The sequence below is a fragment of the Meriones unguiculatus genome, chromosome 3 (genome assembly GCF_030254825.1).
Source record: "Meriones unguiculatus strain TT.TT164.6M chromosome 3, Bangor_MerUng_6.1, whole genome shotgun sequence".
NCBI classification, from domain to species: Eukaryota; Metazoa; Chordata; class Mammalia; order Rodentia; family Muridae; genus Meriones; species Meriones unguiculatus.
The window spans coordinates 122,592,210-122,616,862 of NC_083351.1; the positions used below are offsets into that span (position 1 = coordinate 122,592,210).

General features: G+C 41.5%; 1 protein-coding gene and 1 long non-coding RNA gene across 2 annotated transcripts; one reads left to right on the forward strand and one right to left on the reverse strand.

The window, feature by feature from the left end:
- Window positions 1-1,602: 1,602 nt before the first annotated feature.
- On the reverse strand, window positions 1,603-24,184 carry C1qtnf3 (C1q and TNF related 3). The gene is made up of 6 exons (XM_021656356.2): window positions 23,807-24,184; window positions 18,529-18,640; window positions 15,715-15,869; window positions 12,673-12,802; window positions 7,068-7,167; window positions 1,603-4,293 (listed from the first exon to the last, which is right to left on the reverse strand). The coding sequence occupies exons 1-6, from the start codon at window positions 24,107-24,109 to the stop codon at window positions 4,134-4,136; spliced, it is 960 nt and encodes a 319-aa protein (XP_021512031.1). The 5' UTR covers window positions 24,110-24,184; the 3' UTR covers window positions 1,603-4,133.
- Window positions 18,025-23,218, forward strand: LOC110560439 (uncharacterized). Its single transcript, XR_002477133.2, has 3 exons — window positions 18,025-18,158; window positions 18,490-18,669; window positions 22,382-23,218. It is a non-coding gene; the product is annotated as an uncharacterized LOC110560439 (long non-coding RNA).
- Window positions 24,185-24,653: the final 469 nt, after the last annotated feature.

Here is a 24,653-nt window from a genome sequence, read left to right on the forward strand (position 1 = left end):
GGGGTGGGGGGTGGATGGGTATGGGTGTTTTGCCTGTGTGTATGTCTGGGCACCATCGGCATGCCTGGTGCTTGCAGAGGCCAGAAGAGGGTGTTGTATCTGAGGACATAACAGTTCTCTGAAGGAACTGGAGTTACACGTAACTATAAGGTGCCCCGTGAACACTAGACTCAAACTAGGGTCCTCAGGAAAAACAGCCAGTGTTCTTAACTGCCGAACCATCTCTCCAGCCCATAAAGGTATATTCACAAGCGAATGACAGTCCTCTGTTGAGTCAAAATAGGCAAAGACGTAGAGGAGGTGTGAAATGGTATGCTTTAAATTATAAGCTTAGGTTAGTCATGGAGTGTTCATGCTTCAGGTTCTGGGTTTGACTCCCAAAACTCCAAAACAATAATTAAGCCACAAATGTATACGGAAAAGGATCTGGTCCTTGGCCGTCTGTAGCTGTTCAAATCTGCTTCCCACTCTGCTCACACTTACCTGACTGCGAGCCTCTGCTGGGAACTCGGGGAAAGAGAAGGGCCGTGTTTCAACGGTTGAGCAGCACCATTTCTTGCGATGCATAGATATTTGCCAGTGCTAGCCACACCCTTTGGGATTTACATTCTCATTTACTTTGTGTGCATGGAGAGGGGGGCTTAATGAGGATTGGGCCTAGACCCTGTGTGTGCCTGGCAAGCACTTTATCCACCTGGGATATGCCTCCAGCCCCGTCCTTACTTCCTAGTTTCTTGATCTTCCCGAGTCACTATGGAAGCTGTGATCCTCCTGCCTCAGCCTCACAAGGAGCTGGCATTACAGACTTTCACAATCAGAGGTGGTTTTTATTTTTCTTTTGACTTAACTTTCATTTATGATGTACTCCCTTAACTTTTTTTTTTCACTATTTCAAATATCAAAATAGCATCTGAGAATGTTCTTAATCCATTAGATAAAATTCTAGAAGAATATGTGTATGTATGTGTATGTGTATGTGTGTGTGTGTGTGTGTGTGTCCATTTCCATATATGCTTATGAAGTTTTTCTTGCTGCTGTTTTTAAAGATAGGGCAAAATTTTCCTCCAAGACACTAGGTTACTGGACACTCTACGTCCTTCACACACTTCGTATCTATAATTTTTCTTATATATACATGCACAAATGTAGTGCTTTTTCTATTTATTCACTTATTCACTTATGGTTTGTGGCTTTAACTTAAGCAGCCTGAAGTAGGACAGCAAAACTTTCTCCTTCTTCCAAATTCCATAGACTGTTTTGGTACCATAATTTTAGCAGCCATAACGTTAAGACTTTATTTTCTCTTTTCTTTTTTAAACACAGAGCTTTCACATTTTCCCTTAAGGGGAAGACTTCACTGGCTTCTCTTTGGCATGTCCAAATAGTCAATATCGCTGCTTTGTGTTTGGGGCCATTGTTGAGCAAAAAGGGTGTTACTTGAACCTAAGGGCAGCAATGCTATATGATGACCAAGACAGCTACTAAGTGACTATTGGGCTGGCAGCATACATCGTGTGGATATGCTGAGCAGAGGTTCATGTGGTGAAGGAGTAGGAGAGCGTGAGCGCCCATGAGCCCACTCTGAATGACATACACTTCAAAGCTTATGAAATTCTCGGGTTTTTTATTTGGTATCTTCAGGCGTTAGATAACTGCATCCATTTAAAGCTGCAGAAGACATCACCTCCGATAAGTGACCATTGTGTAATTAGGCCATGGGAGAAAAGCACTGTGAAACCACTGATAGTTACTTTGACCTCCCACATCTCTTAACAAATGTCCTTTCTTTACCCACTGGCATTCATTTGCGAACTTGAGATAATTTATGTCTTCCCACAACCAAATCCGTGCACAGCTCCGCCAGGATGAAAATTAGAATGTTGGCGTGAGCCTAAAAAGATTGTGGGTGTGTGATGAAGACTCATCCGTTCAGATATACCCCAGTAATAAAAGGGAGCCCTGAACCACTGATGTCTCAAGGGCTGAAGGGATGGAGTAGCTGAAAGAGGGGTTGTGTGGAGACAGGCGACCTTGCTGTTTGCTGTCTCTACGTTGTACAGCTGTTTACACTGTGAGGATAACATTTTGCTTTACATTAACCACATGACTTTCAATCCTATGACTGTTGTAACTATTAACATTAAAAGTAACAAACATGTAATCAATCAGCATGTGTGTTTATTTCCACATGTTTATGCAGTTTTTCTTTCTATAGTTTTATCTAAAGCTATGCCAGACTCTTCCTCCAAGTAGGTAGTGGGTGCTCTTCCAATATGAAATCTCTTTGAACTATATGTAACACTCAGATATCTTTTACGCTTCTGTGATTTGCCTAAGGAATTTAATCACAGCAAACCTTAACCTGTGACCCCACACAGCTCTGTTGGGAGAAGCACACACTAAATGAAAAAAAAAATGTTTTCTGCTAAGGCAAATCATGGCAAATAGCAGTTCACTTTAAAAGGGTATTATATGTAGATTCATGAAGAGTTTCAACAAGCTGGTGGATAAAAAGAAAAGGGTCAAATGTTGAACTGAGCATGGTAGCCAATGAATTAGCTAATAGGACAGTCTGCCTTGACTTTCATTTAATTTATAGGATGATAAGTTAAAGGAACTCATCATTTATAAGGCTGTGCATAAGTAAATTGTTGTAGAAATCTAAAGTAAATTATGATTTAAAAGCCTGTGCTTTGTTGTACAAGTTTAATTTGTTGTACAAGTTTAAATTGTTGTAGAAAATAAATTTTCTTTATTACTTTGAAGAGCATTACTTTGAAGGCTCATTACTTTGAAGAGCATTTCTATGTGATATTTTTCAGATAATCTCACAGGTGCATTTTAAATATGATTTGACACCAGGGTACACACGTTGCAGCAATACTTTCCTCAATGGAACAAGCTTGGGTACTGGGGGTGTAAGTAGAGGAGCATAAGCGTGTATAAGGCTTTGGAGACTTGAGCCTCAGCACTGTGTGTGTGTTCACATCTGTGAGTGCCAACGTATGGCACATTCTGTGAAGGTGTTTTTCATGGCAAATTTAATCCTTTTGTATGGATTCTGGGGTGCGGCAAGTTAGGCAAAAAAAAAAAAACTAGCACCTTCTATCACACTGTGGTACATTAAAAATGCTTTGTGAAGCATTAGTCAAGTATGATAATACAGAAAATAATATGACTCTTATTGAAAATGTTTAAGATATGCTATTATGTATCTCTTAAATGGAATACACTAGTATTTTGCATCCATTAGTCTGCCTGTATTAAGTTTAAAGCCCAGTCAACATAATGTGGTGTATATAAACATTTTGGGATAATCCCCAAATCTAAAAAAAATGTGATAACATCTATACTATATCAGCTTAATCTTACCTCAGCTGGTTGTGCATAGTCGGGAGAGTGCTACTACAGTCCAGATAATGCAATTGCAAGCTAGACATGATAAGCCCAGTTCTGGATTATGAGAAAATTTTATATCTGCAAGTCTAACTCATTAGAAACCAATGCTAATTTACATATTTGTTTGTTTTTTAAAAGAACAGCCAATTATTTGTGGGCATTGTAAATAGTTATACTATTTAATGGTTATCTGAATGACTAAAACTTTCCTATCATTTATTCATGAATATAAGAATAGAAATGCTATTTCCCAGTATAGATTTTACAAGTGTTTCTCCTAGATAGGTTCTGGTAAGTGCTCTTATTCTTGGCCTAGTCTGGTCATAATCAGGCTACTCTCTGAAATATTGTGAAGAACAATGAACTCAAAACTTGGTTGACTCCAAAGGAGATTCCACATTTAAACAGAGGACCAAAATTATGCAAATGCCTTCTTTGAGGTGAATGCTTATGCCCAACCTACGTCAGGTAACAATTCCTTCAGACATGTAGGGAAGAATGATGAAGCTGTGGAGTGTTTCTCAAGGTCATCTGGGAAGATTTCCTTGTGGTCTATTCTTCTAAGCTCCTAAAGCATCCAACATTGTTGGTATACCAGTAGAATGAGTAGGAGAATGACCAATACAACAGTTAAATACTCCATGTAGAACCCCAACTTCAACATCCCTCAGATTATAACAACCCCAGCTCAGCTACAAGTCTCCCCCAAAACTGGAGCTATCCTATCTTTCTCATCACTTAGTTTCAAAGAGCAGAAAGCCTGCGAAGGTAGAGAAGCGCTGGTGGTCCCCATGGAGGGCACCGTTGCCCATTCTCAGCCAGACTTCATCCCCTTTGGCCAACTTGAGTACTGCGTGGTTGCTGGATGTATCTGATTTCCCCTTTGTTTCATAGCTGGGAAGAAAAAGAGGGACACACTACTTAGTCTCTGTAAAACAAATTCAGGTCTTGAGCATATTCTGTCCATATCTTCTCCTATGCTTTGGGTATAGCCATGTGTTAACTTCTCTAAATGGCATGCAGGTGGGAAGAACATGAACCACTTCTAGAACAGTCCAACAAAATATACCTCCTTTCTTTCCCCTTGCCTCTATCAACAATAATTACTATAATGGCCTTGACAGCCACTTGTAAATATCTGTGTTCTTAGAGATTACTGTATAGAAGAGAGCTCTCTTACCCTTGCTCAAACTTCAAACAAACACCCAGGATCATCTTACCAAAACTCCCTGGATGAGGAAAAAGAAAAGCTCTACTATCTTTGAACCTTTTCATAGAATCTTTATTACAATAGTTAATTTTCTTCTTACCAATCTAGAACTTGGTATTCAAGGAAGTTACTGTCAACAGCCAAAATGAAAATATATTACATTTGCTAATAGCCAGGCAGGATGAAATGTGGAGGTAAATATCATGAGCTGGAAAGATAGAGACTGATGTATGGTGGTTTCAGTGAGAATGGCCCTCATAGGTTCATATATATGAATGCCTACTGCCCAGTTGGAGGACTGTTTCAGAAGGATTGGAAAGTATGGCCTTGTTGGAGGAGATGTATTATTGAGAGATGGCTTTGAGATTTCTAAAGCCCATGTCAGTTTCGTTCTCCCCCTACACACGCACACACACTTGAGAACTTGTGGATCAGGATGTTAGCTCTTAGCTATTGCTTCTTCCATGCCCTCCTGCCTGCTGCCATGCTTTCCATCATGATCTGCATAGACTAAGCCTCTGAAACAGTAAGCAAGCCCCCAATTAAATGCCTTATTTTATAAATTGCCTTGGTCATGGTGTCTCTTCACAACAGTAAAACAATAGCTAAGACACCATATTATGCTCAGAAGACATTTAGAAAAGCATAGTAACATAGACCTGGTAAATACACACCACCTAAGACAAATGATTTAAAAGAGGCAAATACTCTTTGCAGCTTTTAGAAAATGTCTCTTAAAAAGATGAGTTTGGAGAATAACAAACATGCTTGAGAGATGGATAGTCTAGACAACCAGGGCCCTAGCAAAGCTAAACAAAACAAAACAAACAAACAAAAACTTTTATACCTGGAAGAGCAGGGGGACAGGGCTGATATGTTCCCATTAGAAAATTTCATTCAGAGTCACACTCTATGTAACTCATAGATAGAAATATTGTCTTCCTAACCAAATATACTGTTTGAAAATGTCTTTTGGTAACAATGACTACATTTAGAAAAGGGTAAAACAACAACGGGTCACAAGAGGCTAAAACCATCCAGAAGTGGACTGGATATGATTTGTATCACTGCCTGGGAGCAAACAGATTGGAAGCCTTGTATGTGTCTGAGGAAGCTGTTGCCAGAGACCCAGCTTGGGGTAGAAAGACTTGAGATATTTGACTCATATCTTAGATTTGCACCAACAGGAAATGGAACATAAAAAAATCACCAAGATCGACCTACTCGCCCTTTGGATGTGACCATGGAGAAAAGTAGACAAAGAAGACCCTTCCAAAGGATAGAACAGAAGCCAGAGAGAAAACGAGCTGAGGGCTTGAATTATGAAAAGGACTGTTCACCCCTGAGTTCTAGGTTTGAGCTAGTTTAGGCAATCTCCCATGGAGACCAAGCTAGAGAAGTGTGTCCTATAATACAAAAGAGTAAGAGCTGGAAGAATATTTGGAGATCAAGTGCCTGATGTGGGCTGGCTGTTCGCCAGAATTCATTCTCTCTTTTCTATGGTTTTGATGGAAAATTCCACCACAAGCTCCTGTGTGTGAGCAGTTGGTTCCCCAGCTCGTAGAATGTTTCGGAGGGTTGTGGAATCCTTAGAAGGTAGGGAGAGAGTAGGTTAAAACGGTGTTCCCTTGAGTTCACCCCATCCTTAGATCCTTCCCACTTGGCTGCCTCTGTTTCTGGTTCAAGTGAAATGTGAGGAACCCTGCCACACACAGCCCCTAGAAGGAACTCTTCCATGCCTTCTTCCCTGATGTGATGGGCTGGATCCCCTCAATCTATTAGACAAAATAACTCCTCCCTTAAGTCGCTTCTTCACAGATGCTTGGTTGCAGAGATGAGAAAAGCAGTCACTGCCCTCCTGTGTAGGAACCTTGCTAGTTTCTTGCTGCCCTTGGATTGGTTAGGTGGGGTTAAGAACAAAGTGATTTAATCCTCAGAATACAACGCCAAGTAAATCCGTTTAATTACACAGGTGCTGGCTCTCTGCATGTCCTAGCAGCAGGCCATCGTGTGGTGCTTTCTAAAACGCTTCACCCCAAGGATCTCTGGGTCCCAGGTGGGAATTGTCAGAGCAGGAAGCTCAATACAGAGAAAACCTTCTAACTTCCCTAGTCACCCAGCAGAAGCTGTGAAGGCTGCTAATATGCCGTGCCTCAGGCAAAGGGGCGGTAGGAAAGCAGAAGAATCAGAATAGAGGGGGAATAAGGGGTCAAGAAAAGGATCTGTGTTGGTTACGGAAAGCGCTGCCGGTAATTCGTCCAAGGGCTCTTATCCGTTTCATAAGTTTATATTATGGCTCTCCCCAAAAAGTAGTGATAATTTGACCAAACATGGGAATTCTCGCGGAGAATAAAACTGCTGCATTAGGCTCTGTTAATCCCTTACGGCCTGTTAATCCCTCAGCTCCTCCGTGTCCTTAGACTTCCTCTGTTCCCCTGTGACAGATGACGTCACGTACCTGTACATGCTGAAGACCGTGTTGCCATTGTGCATGAGGTACACATATACCTCGTCTACGTCCTCGTGCTTCATCATGCTGAAGGTGAAGAAGTACACACCTGGAAAAGGCAAGGATTTGCTGGCTCACCTGTGCAGAGAAGGTGAGGGCTCTCCCCCGCTGCTGTTATTTTCTGTGCACTTTCTTCATGGCCTGTGTGCAGGAATATTCTTTCATCTGCCAGCCTTCAAGGTGTTTTGATTATTTTTAACTTTCCTAATGCATTTCCTGTTTATGCTTCATAAGATTGAAAAGTCACTAAGAAAATGAGTCAAACATGAAATTAAAATGGACAGCTACCTCCCACTAATGTCAGCAAAGGTGACAAAATATTGGGGCACAAAGTAAATGTTACATAGTTCTAGAGAAACAGCTCAGGTAATTTCTCACATGACCACTGTAAATCAGTAAAATAATGTTTAAATAAAAATATCCATCTCTTATTCATCCCCAATACCTTGTTACTAAAAGTATGTGCTTACTGATTTATGTGTTATAGTTTTTTAACTACTAGTAGTATGAGAGAAAAACCCAGAAATATGTACAAAAGAAAACTAACGAGACAATGGGCTATTCCTATTTCTTTTCTATGAAGAAATCAGCTCTAAGGATGCCATTATTCTTCCTCTGATGTTGAGCCAGGTCAGAAAAAAACAAGTGTGCTTTGTTAAGTGTCAGAGATGCGTGCTTGATGACAATCAGTGATGCCCTTTCGTACACCTGGAAATTGGGTCATGAACGAAATCAAAGACAGGTGGAATTCAGAAATAGTTTATAAGTGTTGAGTGTTTTACATTTCGTAAGGTTTCATTTCACACACACATTACAATTTTCAATGCCTTCAGAAAATAAATTGATAATCAAAATGACAGGAAAATACATTAGTCTTCCTTAAAAATAATCATACTATTGATAAAAATAGATTGCAGGAACACTTTAGAAAGAGCAGACAAAGGAGCCACATGGTGAGTAATGAAACTCTCATAACTAGAACAGCAGATGTGAATTTAAGGTGTGTGCACATGGGGCTTTCTCTGCAAAAAAAAAAAAAAAAAAAATGGGAGGGGACACTCATGTGATCTGGTTTTCCAGTTTTTGTGTTGCAGTAACTGCAAACATTGTCTTTCTCTGTCTTATTGATTTTAAAAGTGGGAAAGATAATCATCAGTTTGTAATCATTGGCAAGCTTAAAAAAGTAAGCAGTAAGTATAAGGAATCAAATTATAATTGTTAAATTGTTAACATCACAATAGTGTCCAAGTGAGGTCAAAAATCATTTAATTCTTATGCTCTGATTGGAAAGTCATTGAATTCAGAGGGACCATTGACCTGGTATGGCTAGGCACTTATCTGTAGCATAGATCATGGTTTGCAAAAAATGTTGTAGGAAAATTAAATCCCTCAAAGCAGAAAGAAACCACAAAAGTGACACTGGCTGATATGTAACAAAAGATTGTCTCTGTATTGCATGTGTTGGGTCAATTCTCGCTTAAAGGAGATAGAATAAACCAAAGCACACATAAGAAGCATGTGTGTTAAGTTTAACATAGCCACAGCATGCTACAGAAATGTTTCTTTTCCCTATATATACCATGGAGGCAAGCAAAGAAAGAAAACTGAAATTGAAAAATGGCCAAAATTATGCAAAATGAGGACAACTGAAGAAAATCAGTATGCTTCAAATATATGAAGATGCTGCCCAAAGCAGCAGGAGGCTGGGCAGGGCTTCTGAGACCAGATGAAAATAGATCTCAATCGTGCCAGGAAAAATACACTCCCTGATGCAGGAAGTCCACTCTGAAGTACTGAAAAGATGGTCCTGGGATTAGGCCTGAAGTGGCCGCTTGCTAGAAAAAATATAAAATGCAAAAGTGTTTCTGTAGTGATAGATGCTGACATCCATTTGCCAGCAAAACCCAGACTCCTGGAAGCCAGAAACTTCAAAGGTGACTCATTAGTCTTCCTGAGAAGTATGGGGAGCACCCCATCCCCACCCCACCTCCAGTTTAAGAATCTTGTTATGAGCCAGGTGTGGTGGCAGGTGCCTGTAATCCCAGCACTCAGGAGGCAAAGGCAGGCAGATCTCTGTGAGTTTGGTGCCCAGCCTGGTCTACAAAGCTAGTCCAGGACAGCCAAGGCTACACAGAGAAACCATGTCTCGAAAAACAATAGGTAGGTAGGTAGATAGATAGATAGATAGATAGATAGATAGATAGATAGATAGAATCCTGTGTGTGGTGTTCGGTTGGTATCCACCGGAGGCCTGCTGTTTTCTGAAAGAAAAGTGGATCTGGGGGAGAAGGGAGATAGTATGTGCAGTGGAAGTAGGGGATAGGGTAATTGGACATGACTCAAGAATCAAAGGACACAGACCTGGGAGGAGTGGAAGGAGGAGAAACTGCGGCAGGGATGTATCGTGTGAGAAAAGAATAAATACAAAGAATAAAAAATAAAAATAAATTTTAAAAAGGACAAAAAAATCAGTCAGTCCCTTGGCAGCAAGAAGAGGCATTGAAATGCCACATGTTCAAGGTTGCCTGGGCCCCTTCCCCAACAATCTCCTGCAAATAGCTGATCTAGGAGAATCCAATTCATTCAGTCATCAGCTACTTTTTAATAAAAAGTAGAAAGAACAGCAAGAATTACCCAATGAAGGAACTAAAAACTGGGACATTGGGGAATCCTGCTTACAGTGATTTCTCAATAGTTGTAAAACAAACAAACAAACAAAACACCCGACAAGAAACAACTCAAGGTTGAGTTTGACTTGTATGTGAAATAGGAATGTAGTCTATCATGGCAGAGATGGTAGGGCGCCCCCAGCATGTCATGTGACTCAGCGCCTCTGCAGAAAGACAACAGACAGGACAGGGAGCCAAACTCAAACCTCTGTGCCTGGCCTCAGTGACCCACTTCCTCCAGCAAGGCTCCAACTCCAAAAGGTTTCCCAGCCTTGCAGAAACAGTGCTGCCATCTGAGGACCAACTGTCCAAACATGACATCACGGGAGACATTTCACATTCACCCTCCACCCTCTGCCCCAGGCCTCCCCAGGCTCATGGTCAGCTCATGACGCAAAATGCGGTCCCCTCAATTTTTAAAGCCTCCCTCTTGTTTAACTGTCCCAACTCTTGATCACAAGTGCACAGCATCTTCTGAGACTCGAGGCACTCTCTTAACTGTGAACCTCTGCACAGGTCAAAGCCAAGTGACATCCTGCCGGCGTGATGACACGGAGTAAATCTCCCTATTCTAAGAGGGGGAAATGAGTGCAAACTAAAACCTGCTAGAGCAAACCAAACCTGCTAGAGCAGCACCAGACCCTCCAGCTCCCTCCCAGGGTGGGATCTGGGGGCCGTGATAGAACTGTCTGTTTGTAAAGGGCCTTGGCTGCCCCCTTCAACTCTGCTGCCTCTGGCCTACACGGCTTCTCTCTTAGGGCAGATCCACTTTATTCCTGCATCCTTCCTTGCTGGACCACCCCAACTTTTATGGGAAGTCCAGCATCTCCAACATTCTAGGGACTTCACTGCAATGAGTTTCACCTTCATGGCTTCATGAATCACACTCTCGGATCCTCCTTGTAGGGGCTCTGGTCCTATACACATTGTATGACCCCAGGGGCTCGCTATACCTTAGGCATCAGGCTAAAAAACACTCCACAACCCCTTTAATGTCTGCAAAAATTCACGAGCATGATGCTGCCAACTTCTGCTGCCAGCTCAAAACATGGCCTGGCCCACCCTGCATCACAACCACTGTCGCCTCTGTGTGCCCTTGAGGCTGATCCTGGAAAAACACTTCCCTGGGTGGCCATATGGGATCAAGAAACCCTTTCGCTCCCCTACCCTCTGGCCTTCCAAACTGCCATGGGTAACCTCCACTAAGCCCTGAGGACAGCACTCTAGGGCTGCAGTTCCAAACTCTTCCACATCTCTCCTGCAAACAAGCTCCAAATGCTTGAGAACCACGTGGTCATGCTGACCACAGCAGTAGCTCCCCTTTCCCATACCGATTTTCTGTATTACTTTTCTCATTGCTTTGAACTAATCCTTGACAAGAAGCAACTTAGTGGAGGAGCATTCACTTTGGCTTGCAGCTTAGGAAAGCATGCTGTCCATTACTGCTGGGAAGGCTTGACATCGTGAGACAGATGTTACATTGCCTCTGTAGTCAGGAAGCATACAGCAAGCACATAGGTAGTGAAGCCAGACCAAAAGCTCAAGACCTGTCCCCACAGTGGCCCTCCTCCTTCAGCAAGACCACCCTCCTAAAGGTTCCACCACCTTCCAAACCAGAGCCACCAGTGGGGACCACGTGTTCAAACATACAAGCCTATGGTGGACATTTCTCCTTCAAACCACAACACTAGTGAATTCTGCATAAACTCCAAAACCAGTGACAGTGTTGTGTCCAGTGGGTTTCTTCATTCTGGTAAACAGGTTTTAGAGACATGAAACATAGACATTAGAAGAAGCAGACTAAAGTGAGTATGAAAACTTGGCAGTATTTTTGTAACTCTTCTATAAGTCTAAATTACTTTAAAATAATAACTAAAAGAAAACAATGGGGCTTTTCTTGTTTAGTTTTGTTTTTAGTCGGTCAACTGTTCAGACATTTCAAAGACTTTGATGACATCATAGGTGTTTCCCTTTCCTGATAAGAGGAATATGTGGCTACAGCCCTTATAGAGAGCCACCCTGCCCAGCTGATCAAACTAATAAAAACATTTTCTCTTGGATTCAGTGATTGCATCCTGGTTCTTTAGCCTACAAATGTATCAGTATGTGTTCGATTATAAAATGGCACATGAAAGGTAATGGCAGTAGATTTATTTTAATAATAAAACATGGAAACAACCCAAAGGGTTAGCAACAAGGAAATAGCTGGGTACATTTTTATACATTAATTATAAAAAAACAAGTAAGTCATTACATGGAAAGATTTTTAAAATATATAGCAAGTTTTTCTTTAAAAAATAAACTATATTCAGAATATAGAGTATGCTACTATAGAGTATGAGTGGGATTAAATATATTTTAATAAAGTTCAAAATATTTTGTATTTGCCACTCACTTTTTAATATTAAAAACAGATGAAGCATTATTTGATATAGTGACAAAGGGATAAATTTATAACACAGTCAAACACTGAGAATTATGTTCCAGGGACTTTGAAAATCAGATGTGTCAGTGCCATCTCAAGATTACTTGGTTCTATCCAAATAAAAGTTAATAATCTTTGTAATCAAGGTCACTGTTTAGATTTTCTTTTTCTCCTTTCAGATTTTAATTCATTTACCTGGCATTCAGAAGACCAAATGAGCTGCTTGCTTTCCTTTCTCTATTCTCCCTCCCTTCTTTATTCTCACCCTTCCTCTTTTTTCCTTCCTTTCTTTGTCCCTGTCTTCCTTTCATCCACTTTCTCCTGTCCTTCCTGTCTTTCTTCCTTTTCCTTCTTCTGTTTCCTCTTTTTCTTTTCCCTTTTATTTTAGCAGCTCTTCTTCATTTCCCTCCTTCCTTCCTCCTCCCCCCAGTGGCTTCATTCATTGACTTTTACATCTTACCTGACACAGGGGCACCAAATCTACCAGTCATGACATCAAAGAAGTTTCCAATGTTGGTCTCAACACTGCTGAAGATAATGCCGCTGTTCTGATTGCTGAAGTGAGTCGCCAGAGAAGCCATGAATGCAATCTAAGGAGAAAGATGGCAGTCAGTCTGCAGGCAACTTGCCTTAAAGAAAAACATTCTTATACATATAGGCTTTTTTCAATATTATTTGTGATGGAAAGCTTGACTATAAATACCAAACAGTAGACAAAGAAGTAAAGAAATTATAGTAATTTAAAGTGTTTTATTCTGTGTGGTATTACTCTCCATTAACAGCTCTGAACACATTTCAAAAACTACTAGTCTTTAAAAGATACTCTTTTAAATATTAAAATTCTATTATCAAGAAAAACTAAAAATTTGGAGGTAAAATTCTTAGGCTCTAGGTATTAGATATACATTTGTATATTAAGGGATTACAGAGACTGACAATTGAACCATTTCATGTTGTTAACCTTAGGAAAGTATCTTTTCGTGCCTTAATTAAAAAGTAGGCAACACAAGATTATTATGACTTAATATCAGAGTTCATTACATGTGTCTATGTAAGTGGGGTTGTTCTATAGTCAAACTGAGATAAATATCTGCAAGAAAATGCATAAATGGCTATCAGGATGGCTGATCAGGTAAAGGTGCTTGCTGTTAGGCATGATGACCTGAGTTTGGCCCCCAGAACTCCTGTGATGGATGAAGGAAACCAACTTCCCAGAAGTTATCCTGTCCTCTGACCTCTGCACTTATTCTTGCACATACCTGTGTTCTAAAAATAGAATTAGAATAGCTAAAAGAGCTTTAGAACAACTCTGCTTTCAAGAAATGGCTTCACTTGTTGGAGGACATTTGAAAGTCAGTGACAATCCCTTGAAAATAAATAGGAGTGAGAAGAACAAATATTTTAACATGCAAATTATGTTAAATCCTCTTCTTCACAAGCTTCCTGTTTAATTTTTACTTGGCGACTTTTAAAATTAAAATATAATTTGCATTTCATTCTTCCCTCCCCACCCAACTCCTTTTTTTACTCCCCTTCTCTCCTTCCCAAATTCTTCTTTTTAAATTTTTGTTGTTGCATATATAACTGCACAAATAGATAAATTTAACCTGCTAAGTCCTTTTAGTGTTGGCTGTATGTATATATTTTCAGGAATCAACACTTGGTATTGGATAACCAATTAGGGAACTCATACCTGAAGAAAACGAAATCTCCCTGTCTCAGTGGTTCATGTGCCTGAAGCTCATTGTGTAGAAGTGGAGCCTAAGAAATTCTTAGACAGACAGCGTGTCTGTCAATGTCCAGGTAGCCATATGGTTGAAGTTTTATAGGTGTATCTTTCCAGTTATTTCTAGGAGACACAAACTCACACCAGACCTCCTGGTCCTCTGACTGTAACATTTCTGCTTCTTCCATGGTGTTTTCTGAGCCTGAGGTGTAGGGGTTGGGTTGTAGATGTATACCTGGGGCTGGCCACCTCACAATCAGTTGTTCTCTGCATTTCAACCAGTTGCCTTCACAAACTTAAGTCTCTCTTCCAAAGAGCATGTGAAAGCAACATTCCAAATGACAGTATTGATGTGTTAAGGTAAAATGGTTAACAAATGGAATTTAATGATTGCTCAGAGTTTTCACCTTTAAATTGCCTGTTCTGTGAAAAAAAAAAAACATCTACACAACCTGTGTTGCTAGTTGCCATACATTTCTGGACTGTCACAGAAAATACCTTAGCCTAGATGGCCTCCACCCTACCTGTTCATTTGTACTGGCATATGAATTCCAGTGTGCTGAAATTATTAAACAGCATTCATTAAAAAGTTACCTCCCAGGCCCCACAGTAAGGTCTAGGAACACACAGGACCTCTTATTTTATACTTAAAAAACAAGAGCCCACAAGAATGGTGCAATGTATCTAAGAGTAAACATCATCACATTTGCCCAAACAAACAGCAGTTTCCTCTGATCTTTCAAATAAGAACTGCTTTGTATCCCAATTCTCACAGGGCCCTTCTTGTTACCGAATTTTCTCCCAAATGCTTAACTTTAACCACAAATTGCACTTTAAGGTAGACACATTAACCAGACACAACCCAAACGACAACAAAAAAACCCTAGTTTTGATTATAGATATCTTTTATGAGAATTAATTTTCTTAAATTTGTTTATTTCTGTTCACATGCATTTTTGTTTTGCCTGAATGAGGATGTTGAATCCTCTAGAACTGGAGTTACAGATAGCTGTGATCTGTCATGTGGGTGCTGGGAATCGAACCTGGGTCCTCTGCTAAGAGCCAGTGTTCTTAACTGCTGAGACATCTCTCCAGCCCCCGTGAATCTATTTTTAAATATTCACAAAATACTAAGCGAGGCTTCATTGTTTTTCTGGGTGGCATGATTTCAATATTTACAAATTTTAGATGTTGCAAGAGTTATAACTCATTATAAAAATCAGTTAAAAGAGAAATAATGAGTGCATACAACTATAAATGGGTGGTGGCCATATAATAGGCTTTTAAAACTTCATGCTGAGATGAACATAATATGGCTGAACAGAACTAAATAACTCAAAAATAAAATGTCCCCACTGGATAGAAAAGTCTGATGTGAAAAGTTTAAATAAAAATTTATCTACAAAATTTGATTTGGCAGAAACAATGTCAATATACAAAGATGAAATTCAGCTACATAAAGGGGCAAATTAGCAAATAAAATATAAGTGGATGCTTAGCCATTCCATGCACATACTTAAGTGTTTCAGTGTTCAAATTGGTTAGAACCCTCTGTTTTATGGTTGTATTTGGTCCTGTGAGAGAGTTTCATACTCAGTAAATGCCTTTTCCTAAGAATGCTCTTAATGCTGTGTCTGGCAGCACAGGCCCAGTGCGAACATCCTGTCATGTAGCTGAGATTTCCTAAATGTGAGTGCATGTTCCTCTGCTGAAACCCTTTGGTCCCTGGACCGTAATGATTAGGCAAGGTTAGAAGTCACCTGCAGAGTGGGTTACCTGTAGTTCTGGTGGCACCCCTGGGTAGCCCTTCTCTCCTTTGGGGCCATGCTGCCCTCGTTCCCCTCGAGGCCCCAGGTCACCTTTGTCTCCTTTCTCACCTTTAGCCCCTTCATGGCCAGTGGCTCCATTATTTCCATTGTTTCCATGGTTTCCTTTAAAAATCAGAAATCATAAGAAAACTAGTTGACTCTTATTGGATTTTTTTTTTTAATGAGAAACAGACCCTTCCTTCAGAAACAGCCAAACTCAGTTGTAAAAGGAAACCATCTAAAACAATCCTGCCCACAGCCATAAGGCCTCAGATGAATTCTCTTTCACTGGGCTCTGAAAATAGCATTAGATAGCAAGACTCCAATGCATGTTTTTACACAAAGCAAGGGATGAATAAGAGACTGTGTAGAACACTTTGTGGAACACAGTGAAGGTAAAAAGAGAAAATATCCAGCAATGCTAAGATGGGTAGATTTTAGCAATGGTATATTTTATCAAATTATATATTCATAAAAACATCCTAAATGATCAATGTTATAGTAAACATCAGTGATACCTTTAGATATAAATTTATAAATAAGTAGAGATGGCATAACACTATTTCAGTTTGGTTTATAATATATTTATGTATCATATCCATAGAGGAAAAACCAACTCTAGATATTATCCATAATTATTTATATTTTTTCCTGAATGATGAAACATGGATAATTTTGTGCTATTCTTTATATTTTTCCATCTCCTTCAAATTGTCTCCCAAAGATTTGATGCAATTTTATAATTGGGAGCAAAGCTTATAACACATCATCATATTAAAGTCAAGAGTCAGCGAGTAAATTCAAAGGTTCGCTTTGTCTCCCAGATGGATCTTCTGCCTCAGTCTTATTTTCATACCTGCTAATCATCAGGCCATTTTGCATTGTGCTTTGTATGTTATCTTTGAAAGACACTGGATCAGGTTTGCTGTGCTTTCAGACCAATGACCTTTGACTGTTGGATTAAAGTGTTCTGTCACAAAGGTACTTTCTAATGGTAAGCATTTAAACAGAGCCGGCTTGCGCTAGAACCTCTGAGGAGGTCAAACATGGATTTTAGAACAGTCTAAAGATCAATAGCCCTGTGAATCATTGCCTTTGATGGATGAATTAGGTTTAAACATAGTGCAGGGTTTTGTGTGTGTGTGTTTAATAAATTTGTCTTCATAACCAGACAATGGTTCACACACCTTTAATCCCAACACTTGGTAGGTAGAAGAGGCAGATCTCTGTGAGTCTGAAGCCAGCCTGCCCTACAGAGTGAGTTCCAGAACAGCCAGGGTTACATAAAGAAACCTTGTCTCGAAAAACCAAAAATAAATAAACAAATGGGTTTATATAAGAAGTTATCTAAGAGTACAGAAAAGTTAATATTTTCATAAATATTAACATCAGTGTAGAGAACACAAGTAGACTTTGGCCAAACCCTGAGAAAAGGTCTTGTTGATGGAACTGAGTAAAAGCCTTGACAGGTTTGCGACTCCTCAGGGTTGGGGGCAGGGAGGAAGGTGTGCCCTTTGCCACCCAGCTCTCTATAGTAACAATCTAACAAAGCATTGCCCAGCCTAACTGGCTGGAACAATATAACACAGAAGGCTGGCTGTGCATCTAAAGCAGTGGTTTTCAACCTGGGGGTCGCAACCCTTTTGGAGGCCAAGCAATCCTTTCATGGTGGTTTGCAAAGACCATCAGAAGTATCAGACATTCAAATTACAGCTCATAACAGTAGCAAAATTAGTTTGAGGTAGCAACAAAAAAATAATAATAATGTTATGGCTGGGGATGACAGCATGAGGAACTGTACTAAGGGGTCACAGCTTTAGAAAGGTTGAGACCCACTCATTTCTGAGGTCAGCGGGATCTGACGAGCTCAAGAGCATTCATTCCCTGTGCTGTTGTATGCTGCTAGAGCCCAAAACATATCCATGAGTCTAAGTGGGGCATGGAAACCGACTCAGAAACAACAGATTGGCAAAATTTCAGAAAAAACAACCTACACCTAAAATGACACAGAAAGTTACACTACTCAGTGGGCGACAGAGGGAAACCCAGCAAGCCTTCCTCTCTACTTTGCTGCTGCTTAATAAGGTTTAAGAAAGTTACAGTGTGTTGAGTACAGTATGGCAGAAATACTGGCTGCTGTGATTTAGATAAACGTCTCCCCAGAGCCTTGTTTCCAGTAAGGTGCTGTCAGGAAGTGGCAAAAAGTTCCAAGGGGTGTGGTCTAGTTGGAGGTTAGAGGTCACTGAGAATGTGCGCTTTCTGCTCTCTCACTTCCTGCCTGTCATGAGGGGCGTGGCTTCACTCCACCCCAGCTCCCATATCATGAGGTGCTGCCTCACTACGGTCCAAAAGTAGTCAGCCAGCCGTGAGAGAAACCTCTAGACCCATGAGTAAAAGAAGCCTCTTCTGCGTGTAAGTTGATTGTCTCAGGTATTTGCAACAGTGACAGAAGGTGATTGGTACATAGGTGCTAAGATGGGTCTCAGTTCCCAGCAAGTGACTCAGTCCACGGGTGGTGAAGAGCCTCCCTCCCCTCCCTTGAGTCTCCGTGTGCGTGCATGCCTGAAGCCTTTTAGATTCTTGGAGTAGCATAGAGAATAAACACCAGAGAGTAGGTGTTCCATCTGAACTGACCTAAAGAACCCAACTGCCTTGCCAGGTTCTTCATCTCCGCATTTCCCATGCATGCCCAGTATACACTAACCCATTTTTCTTTTACTCTTGGCTCCTATTTTTGACACAGTCTGCTACCGAAACTGCAGTGAAACTTGTGTGTCCTTACCTGGAATGCCAGGAGGGCCTGGAGGTCCAGGGGGGCCTTGGTAACCACGGAAGCCATAATCTCCATGACAACACTTGCTGCAGTCTGGGGGCAGTCCTCCCGCTTGTGGAGACTTAAAAACAACGAGGAAAGAAACTTCAGGTAAAGATATTTGTTAGCACTTAAGAATTTTAAACTTCCTCTAGCTTTAACCTTAAGTTTAAATTTCATTCAGCTCACAATCACATCAGAAAAGACAGTGAGGGACAGGGGAGTATCTGTGCTATGGAGGCCAGGGTGTAGTTAATTCTGCAGCCCGTGTGCCTTGGGGTGGGGTAAGGGCCAGGCGAACAGAGAAAGGGCAGCAGTCTTGGGCAGTGTCTGTCCATGTCAGCTTCTGACAGCAAAAGGAGGGGTCTCATTCAGAAGAGGTCCCAGAAGCCTTTTCTCTCCCTCAGTATCCAGAAGTGCTGCAGTCAGACTAAGGTAATGCTTAGAGCAAACATACCACCTAAGCACGCATTCCTGACCCTGGCTTATAAGGTCTTGGAAACTCTGACTGTATTGCCACTTTGTCAGACCTCCAGACATACAGATTGCTGAAGAAGCAAGTTATTCTTTAGTCTGTACAGTTGCTCATTTATTTTTCTAATCAGAACATGGAAATATGTTATCCTACACAACAGCTGTTTTGAGATGTGCATGTATGTCCTCGTGGAATGGCTGGTTAACATAGGTGTCACCTCATTTGGTTTCCTTTGATGAGTGCATTCCAAATCCCTCTCTTGGCAGTTTCCAAGAAACACACTGCTATTAACTTCGTTTGTCTAATGGATTTTTATTATCTACACATTAAGTAATTTCAACTACCTTGTAAGTATCTAACATTTCACACATTCCTCTCCTAAATTTCAAGTGGTTATCTTCCTGTGTGAACTACTATTTAATGAGCGCAAGTGAGAATTAAGCATGCTGAGCTGTGACTTCTGGTGAAATGCTTATTCATACAAAGATAAACTTCTAAAGTGTGAGCCTACTGTGAAGGAACTGAAGACCTGGAGGACTGACTGGAGGGGGAGGCAGAACTTGGAAAATCTGGATTCTCGTCTACACTGGCAACTTGCCTTTTAATTGTGTCATGCAAAATACTTGCGGAAACTTTCCTAGACACAAGTTATAATTCAACAGTTTTGAAAACAGCATGCTGTTGCTAAGGGGCTCATTGTAAAAAAGAAAAGGAGGGAGGAATGGAGTGGGCAGAACAGAGGACAAAGTTAGGGAGCCATGGAGAAAAAGGAGGAAGAGGGAAGAACTTAAATTTTCAGTTTTCTCCTCCACTAGGCACCTTCAAGGAGAACACTGGGCGAAGGCTTTGCATTTCTGCACATTTACATCTTACTTTTGGTGGTTGGTCTTACAGGCTTGGTCACTGTCCTCCCTTTTCCCTAAAGTTTTCCCTAAAATTATTGAGGGACTAGCCCAGCCTGGCCACACCTTCTGCCGCCACAGCACAGAAAGCAGTGTTGAGGCATCAAGAGCTATAGCTGGAGAAAATTCTTAGCCTTAAGTCTGCCATACCCGTCCACAGACAAGTATAAATGTATAATGGCTAAGGGGAAAAAAATAACTAATACTCATGGTCAGAGATGAAAAGAGACTTGGAAATCAAACACTGCAGCCAGCCCCACCCACCACACATCTGAGAAGGGTGCTCATTATCTCCCGGAATGCTTCTCTAATGTGAAATACAGCTTCCAAACCCAGGCAATTCTGAGTGTGGCCAGTGATAGATTTCATGGATAGAGGGCAGGGGATACTTGTGTCAGAACAGAATGGAAATACTGAGATGCTTAGAACTGTTAGAATAGTCACTGCAATGGAGCAGTGTCCCTGCTCAGTTCTGTGTGGCCTCAGAAGAGTCCACTGCCCCCAAGATGTCAATTTGAATTGGCCCTGAATTTTCTTTCCAGCTCTAAGATGCAAGCAAAGATCCTATTTTGTTTAGCTTCCAGTAATAATTTTGAAAGAACTTTAATTTTTGAAATGCTTACACTCTTATTACATTTATTCCTTTATTGTATGTTCAGGACATGTGATGTGTCATGCAGCAGCCAGAGGACAGATATGTGGGTCCCAGGTAGTCAAGTTTAGACCATCAGGCCTTGGCAAAAGTGCATCTGGCTGCTGAGCGAGCTCAGACACTTGCAGTTTCAAATGATGAGTATCTGAACACATGGAGGTGGCGCTCCTCAGTCCTCTCAACCCTTGAGCTGCCAAGAACGAGTGGGGCCTGTGCACTATCTGGGGTAACTCGAGGAGCTCAGAGCTGCCACCAATGCAACAGACTTCTGTTTCTTCTAGCTGGGTGCTTCCCAGGTGACTCCTCTGACATTTCATCACGTGTCCTTTCCTCTGGCCTTGCGGACTAGTTCAGAGAAACGGGGGCGGAGGGGTGTATAGTGTAGGTGTGTGCTCATGTTTAGTATCCTTCCTCTGCCATTATTTTGTAAGAAAGTCATTGAATCTGAAGCTTGTCCATTAGCTAGGCTGGCCCCAGTGGACATCAGGGATTGGAAGCCAGTCTCAACAGACCTCCCTCCACCCCCAGCCCTGGGTTACAGGCACACAGCCACAGCTGGCTCTTTAGGTGAGTGCTGAGAACCTGTACTCAGGTCCAACACTTGCGTAGGACTCTGAGCCATTTCTCCAGCCCTTTCCTTAGGCTTTTGATGGACTCGGAAGTTGGACAGGATGTAGTTTAGATACTTTATTCTCGCTAAGGAAGAATATACATATGGGAAGCCATTCTCCATGACCTGTTAAATTTGTCATCCTCCTTCCCAAATCAGGGAGTGGAAGCATGTGTCTGTAAGACAAGCTCTGCCACTTGGGAAAGGAAAGCTGGAGGCAAAACTGAGTTCTGTTATTAATTGCTAGAGGAAAAGAATCCAGAATTCCTTCCTTGAGGAAACGAGATATCAAGAAGAGAAGGGAAGTAGGAAGAGGAGTGAGACTGTGGTGAAAAAAAAAAGCCAGAGAAAGAGAGTATAGACATAGAGATCTCTTCCAGTTCCAGCCCACCACGGACTCTATAGCCAGTTCCTTTCCTGGTACGTGAATCTTATTACCTCACTGCCTCGCTATAACAGACAGAACTTTCTGGAGCAAGATTAGGTGAGACTTCCTCCTCTAGTTGAGAGTCTTCCCTTGCTGGACACTCAAATCATCTGCAGCCTCCCCATACAGCACAGGGACCAGCCACACACAGCTGCCCATGGGTTCCCTCAGTCTTCAGTGTAACACAGTTTTTATCTGCTGCTCGCTAAGCCTGTCCTGGAGACAGCCGTCTTTTTGTCTCCTTTATTGACTTTCTTTATTATATTATTAAGACCCAGTGACCAACACTCTCCTTGTTTCCTGTGTACCTTGACCTTGTTTGTCATGCAGAATTTCATCAAACTTAAGCTAGTAAATTAACAAAAAAGACTGAGTGAATATGAGAAAGGTACAATGATTGTCATAATGAAACATTGCTTTGTATGGTAATTTTAAAAGTTAATAAAAATGAAAATAAATAAAAAGAGATTGAAGAAAATGAATGAATGAGTGAGTGAACAAATGAATGAATGAATGAACGAACGAACAAATACTGACAAAATTTTGTTTCTAATAGAGCACTTGAGGGTGGCTTGGGTGTTTTTATGATCTTGGTCCCCACCCTACAGCCTGGAAAAAGTAGAAGTTGGGAAATGCTTTGGGAGGAATTGATGAGGAAAAGGAGAATTAACATAAAGAGGAGGATGGGAATAGCAGGGAGAGAAGGAAAATGTCTCATGATCCCAAATTCAGCCTTTGGGTTGGTATCCACTTCTAGAGGAATGGTACTGAAAGCTTCCAAGATGCTAATGGGTCTGAATCTCCTGAGTGAGTCTTCACCTGAAGATGCTTCAGAAATTTAAAGCTAGAAGACTAGAAAATGGAATGGAGCAGAACCTGAAATGGGATTTCAGCAGCCTGGCTGGTGTTGGTTACCAGGAAATAATCAAAGACGATCTATAGCACCCCCACTGGACAACCAAGAAAGACACAGTCCAGAAAGCTGGAAAGCCCAGATCAAGGATTGGACACAAGTTAAATGACTTCACCACTAAAGCAAACATCCTTAGACAGAAGACAGTCTCTGAAAGAAACATTTCTTTTACATCTGCCCTGGACAAAAGCCCCATGGAGCGACTTGAAAACTGCACCTTGAGGTTCAGTTACATGTCTCAGGCTTACCCCTGTTGCGATGAGTCTGTGTGGGATCCTAGTCTGACCACAGGGCCAGATAATCAACTGAGACTTCTCAGTCTACGTACAAGGGTGAGGAATGAAGTTAGATGGCAACTATGTGAAGAGAAGTTCCAGAGACTCTAAAAAGCGTGCAGCCAATGGGTTCTTGTGGTAATCTGCACTGCTTCAAAGATGATGTATTCAAAGAAATCCTTCTCCCCATTCCATTTCATGTCAGCATTTTTCATGCTTGAGCACTAAGCACAAATAAGTTTCTTCCTCCTGTTTTTGCTGCTTTTCATTAAATTGAAGTTTGCTCATTTGCAATTTACTACACCAAAACCTTTACTTGTTCTATGTTACCCAAGAGAGTTAAAGGAGTGTCCTCAGATGCTGAGCTTATGCCCCAACGAATAAATCAAGTTCTGTCATCAGGAAACAGACTGTAATTTAAATATGCAATCTTGTTTGTTTGTTTTCTTTCCTTTTAATGCTTTAATGTCTTTTAAAAAAAAGTCAAGCAAGAAGTCTTAGCAATCTAGACAGTTACAAAACAAATAAACAGAACTGGAGGGAAATGTTACAAATCAAAGTAAAGCAGGCTTAACTGTTTTTGGCAGAGGCAAAGGGCAGCTTCTCCCTGTTGGGGAGTATTAAAAAGAATCCAATTCTCTTGGGCTCAGCAAGTAATTATTTACAGCAAAGCATCTATCCACATGGGCCAGCCCTCCTTTCTGCACCAGCAATCAGCAGAGCAATTAAAAAAAAAAAAAAATCAAGTCCCAACACAAAAGAAAGCTGACTCATCCGGCCCCGTGTTCTTGTGGGGCAGTGCTGTGGCCACTCTGTCCCAGCACATCATGCCAGCGACTAGGAGTCCCTGTTGAATCCCAGAACAACACAGAGTCACCCTCCAAACAGCTCAACAAACTGCTCACAAGCACTGATCCTAAGACCTTTAGTTAAAACAACAGCAACAACCATCATTAAGTTTTCAAAGAAATCCTTAGAAGAGAATTCAGAGTACCTGGCCCCAGAATGGGTTGATCTGGGCTAGGTCCTCTACCTCAGGGTGCGGAAGCTCATCTGGTCTCAGGGGTTTTAGGTCTGTAGAAGTGTTATTATCCACAGTCCCAGTTTTAGCATGGCTCCGCTCTCTCACTTTCTCCCTCCTGGAGCCGCTACGGCCAGTCTGCTGGTGGCTCTGCACTATCCTGGCCACCGCTTTATTAGCTCTTCTGCTCACCTCCATGTATTCATCTTGACACAGGCAAAATGGGAGGAAAAGCAAAGCCAGCAGGTGCCACCAGATGAGTTGCCTCCAGAGCATGGCTCACGACGGAGGGACAGAGTCTCCCTGGGAAGCTGAAGGGGGCTGTGGAGTTGCTGTGGTTGCTCGGGCAAATGCCAGGTCTGGAGATGAGAGCTGCAGCCAGCCGGGTGGTTTTATACTTTCGGTGTGTAATAAATAAGGCTGCAGGCATGGCCGAGTGACAGCAGCCCTCCTCCTCGACGAAACAGCCCCATTCATCACATTCCTGCACAACAGGCAAGACAGTCTGTGTGCACGGCGTCCAGTTGGTGGGGCTCAAAAATGTCACACCTTGGCATGGTATTTTTTTTTTTTTTTTTTTTTTTTGTATAAGAGTGAAGAAAATGTACACAACCAGCTGGAAACAGAGTGCGTGTGTCTAGTGGTTTGCTTTCGTGATTAGACATGGAAAGGCTGTGCAGTTGTGGTCTAAACTGACTTTTGGAAAAAGCTACCCTCGAGCTTGCCAGGGAATTCAGCTCAGCTGTATCAGTTCCTGCAATCACAGCAAGGTCCCATTCAGCTCGATGCAGAGAGGTCTTTCTCTGCACAGTACAGTTTG

Bases quoted from the DNA above. Each gene is read 5' to 3' on its own strand.
- C1qtnf3 (XM_021656356.2), bottom strand. From the start codon at position 24,109: ATGCTCTGGAGGCAACTCATCTGGTGGCACCTGCTGGCTTTGCTTTTC. The intron at 18,641-23,806 runs GTACTCTGAATT...GTTGTTTTTAAG, and splicing joins TCAACCCATTCTGGGGCCAG to TCTCCACAAGCGGGAGGACT. The intron at 7,168-12,672 runs GTAAGATGTAAA...TGCCTTTTCCAG, and splicing joins ATTTGGTGCCCCTGTGTCAG to GTGTGTACTTCTTCACCTTC.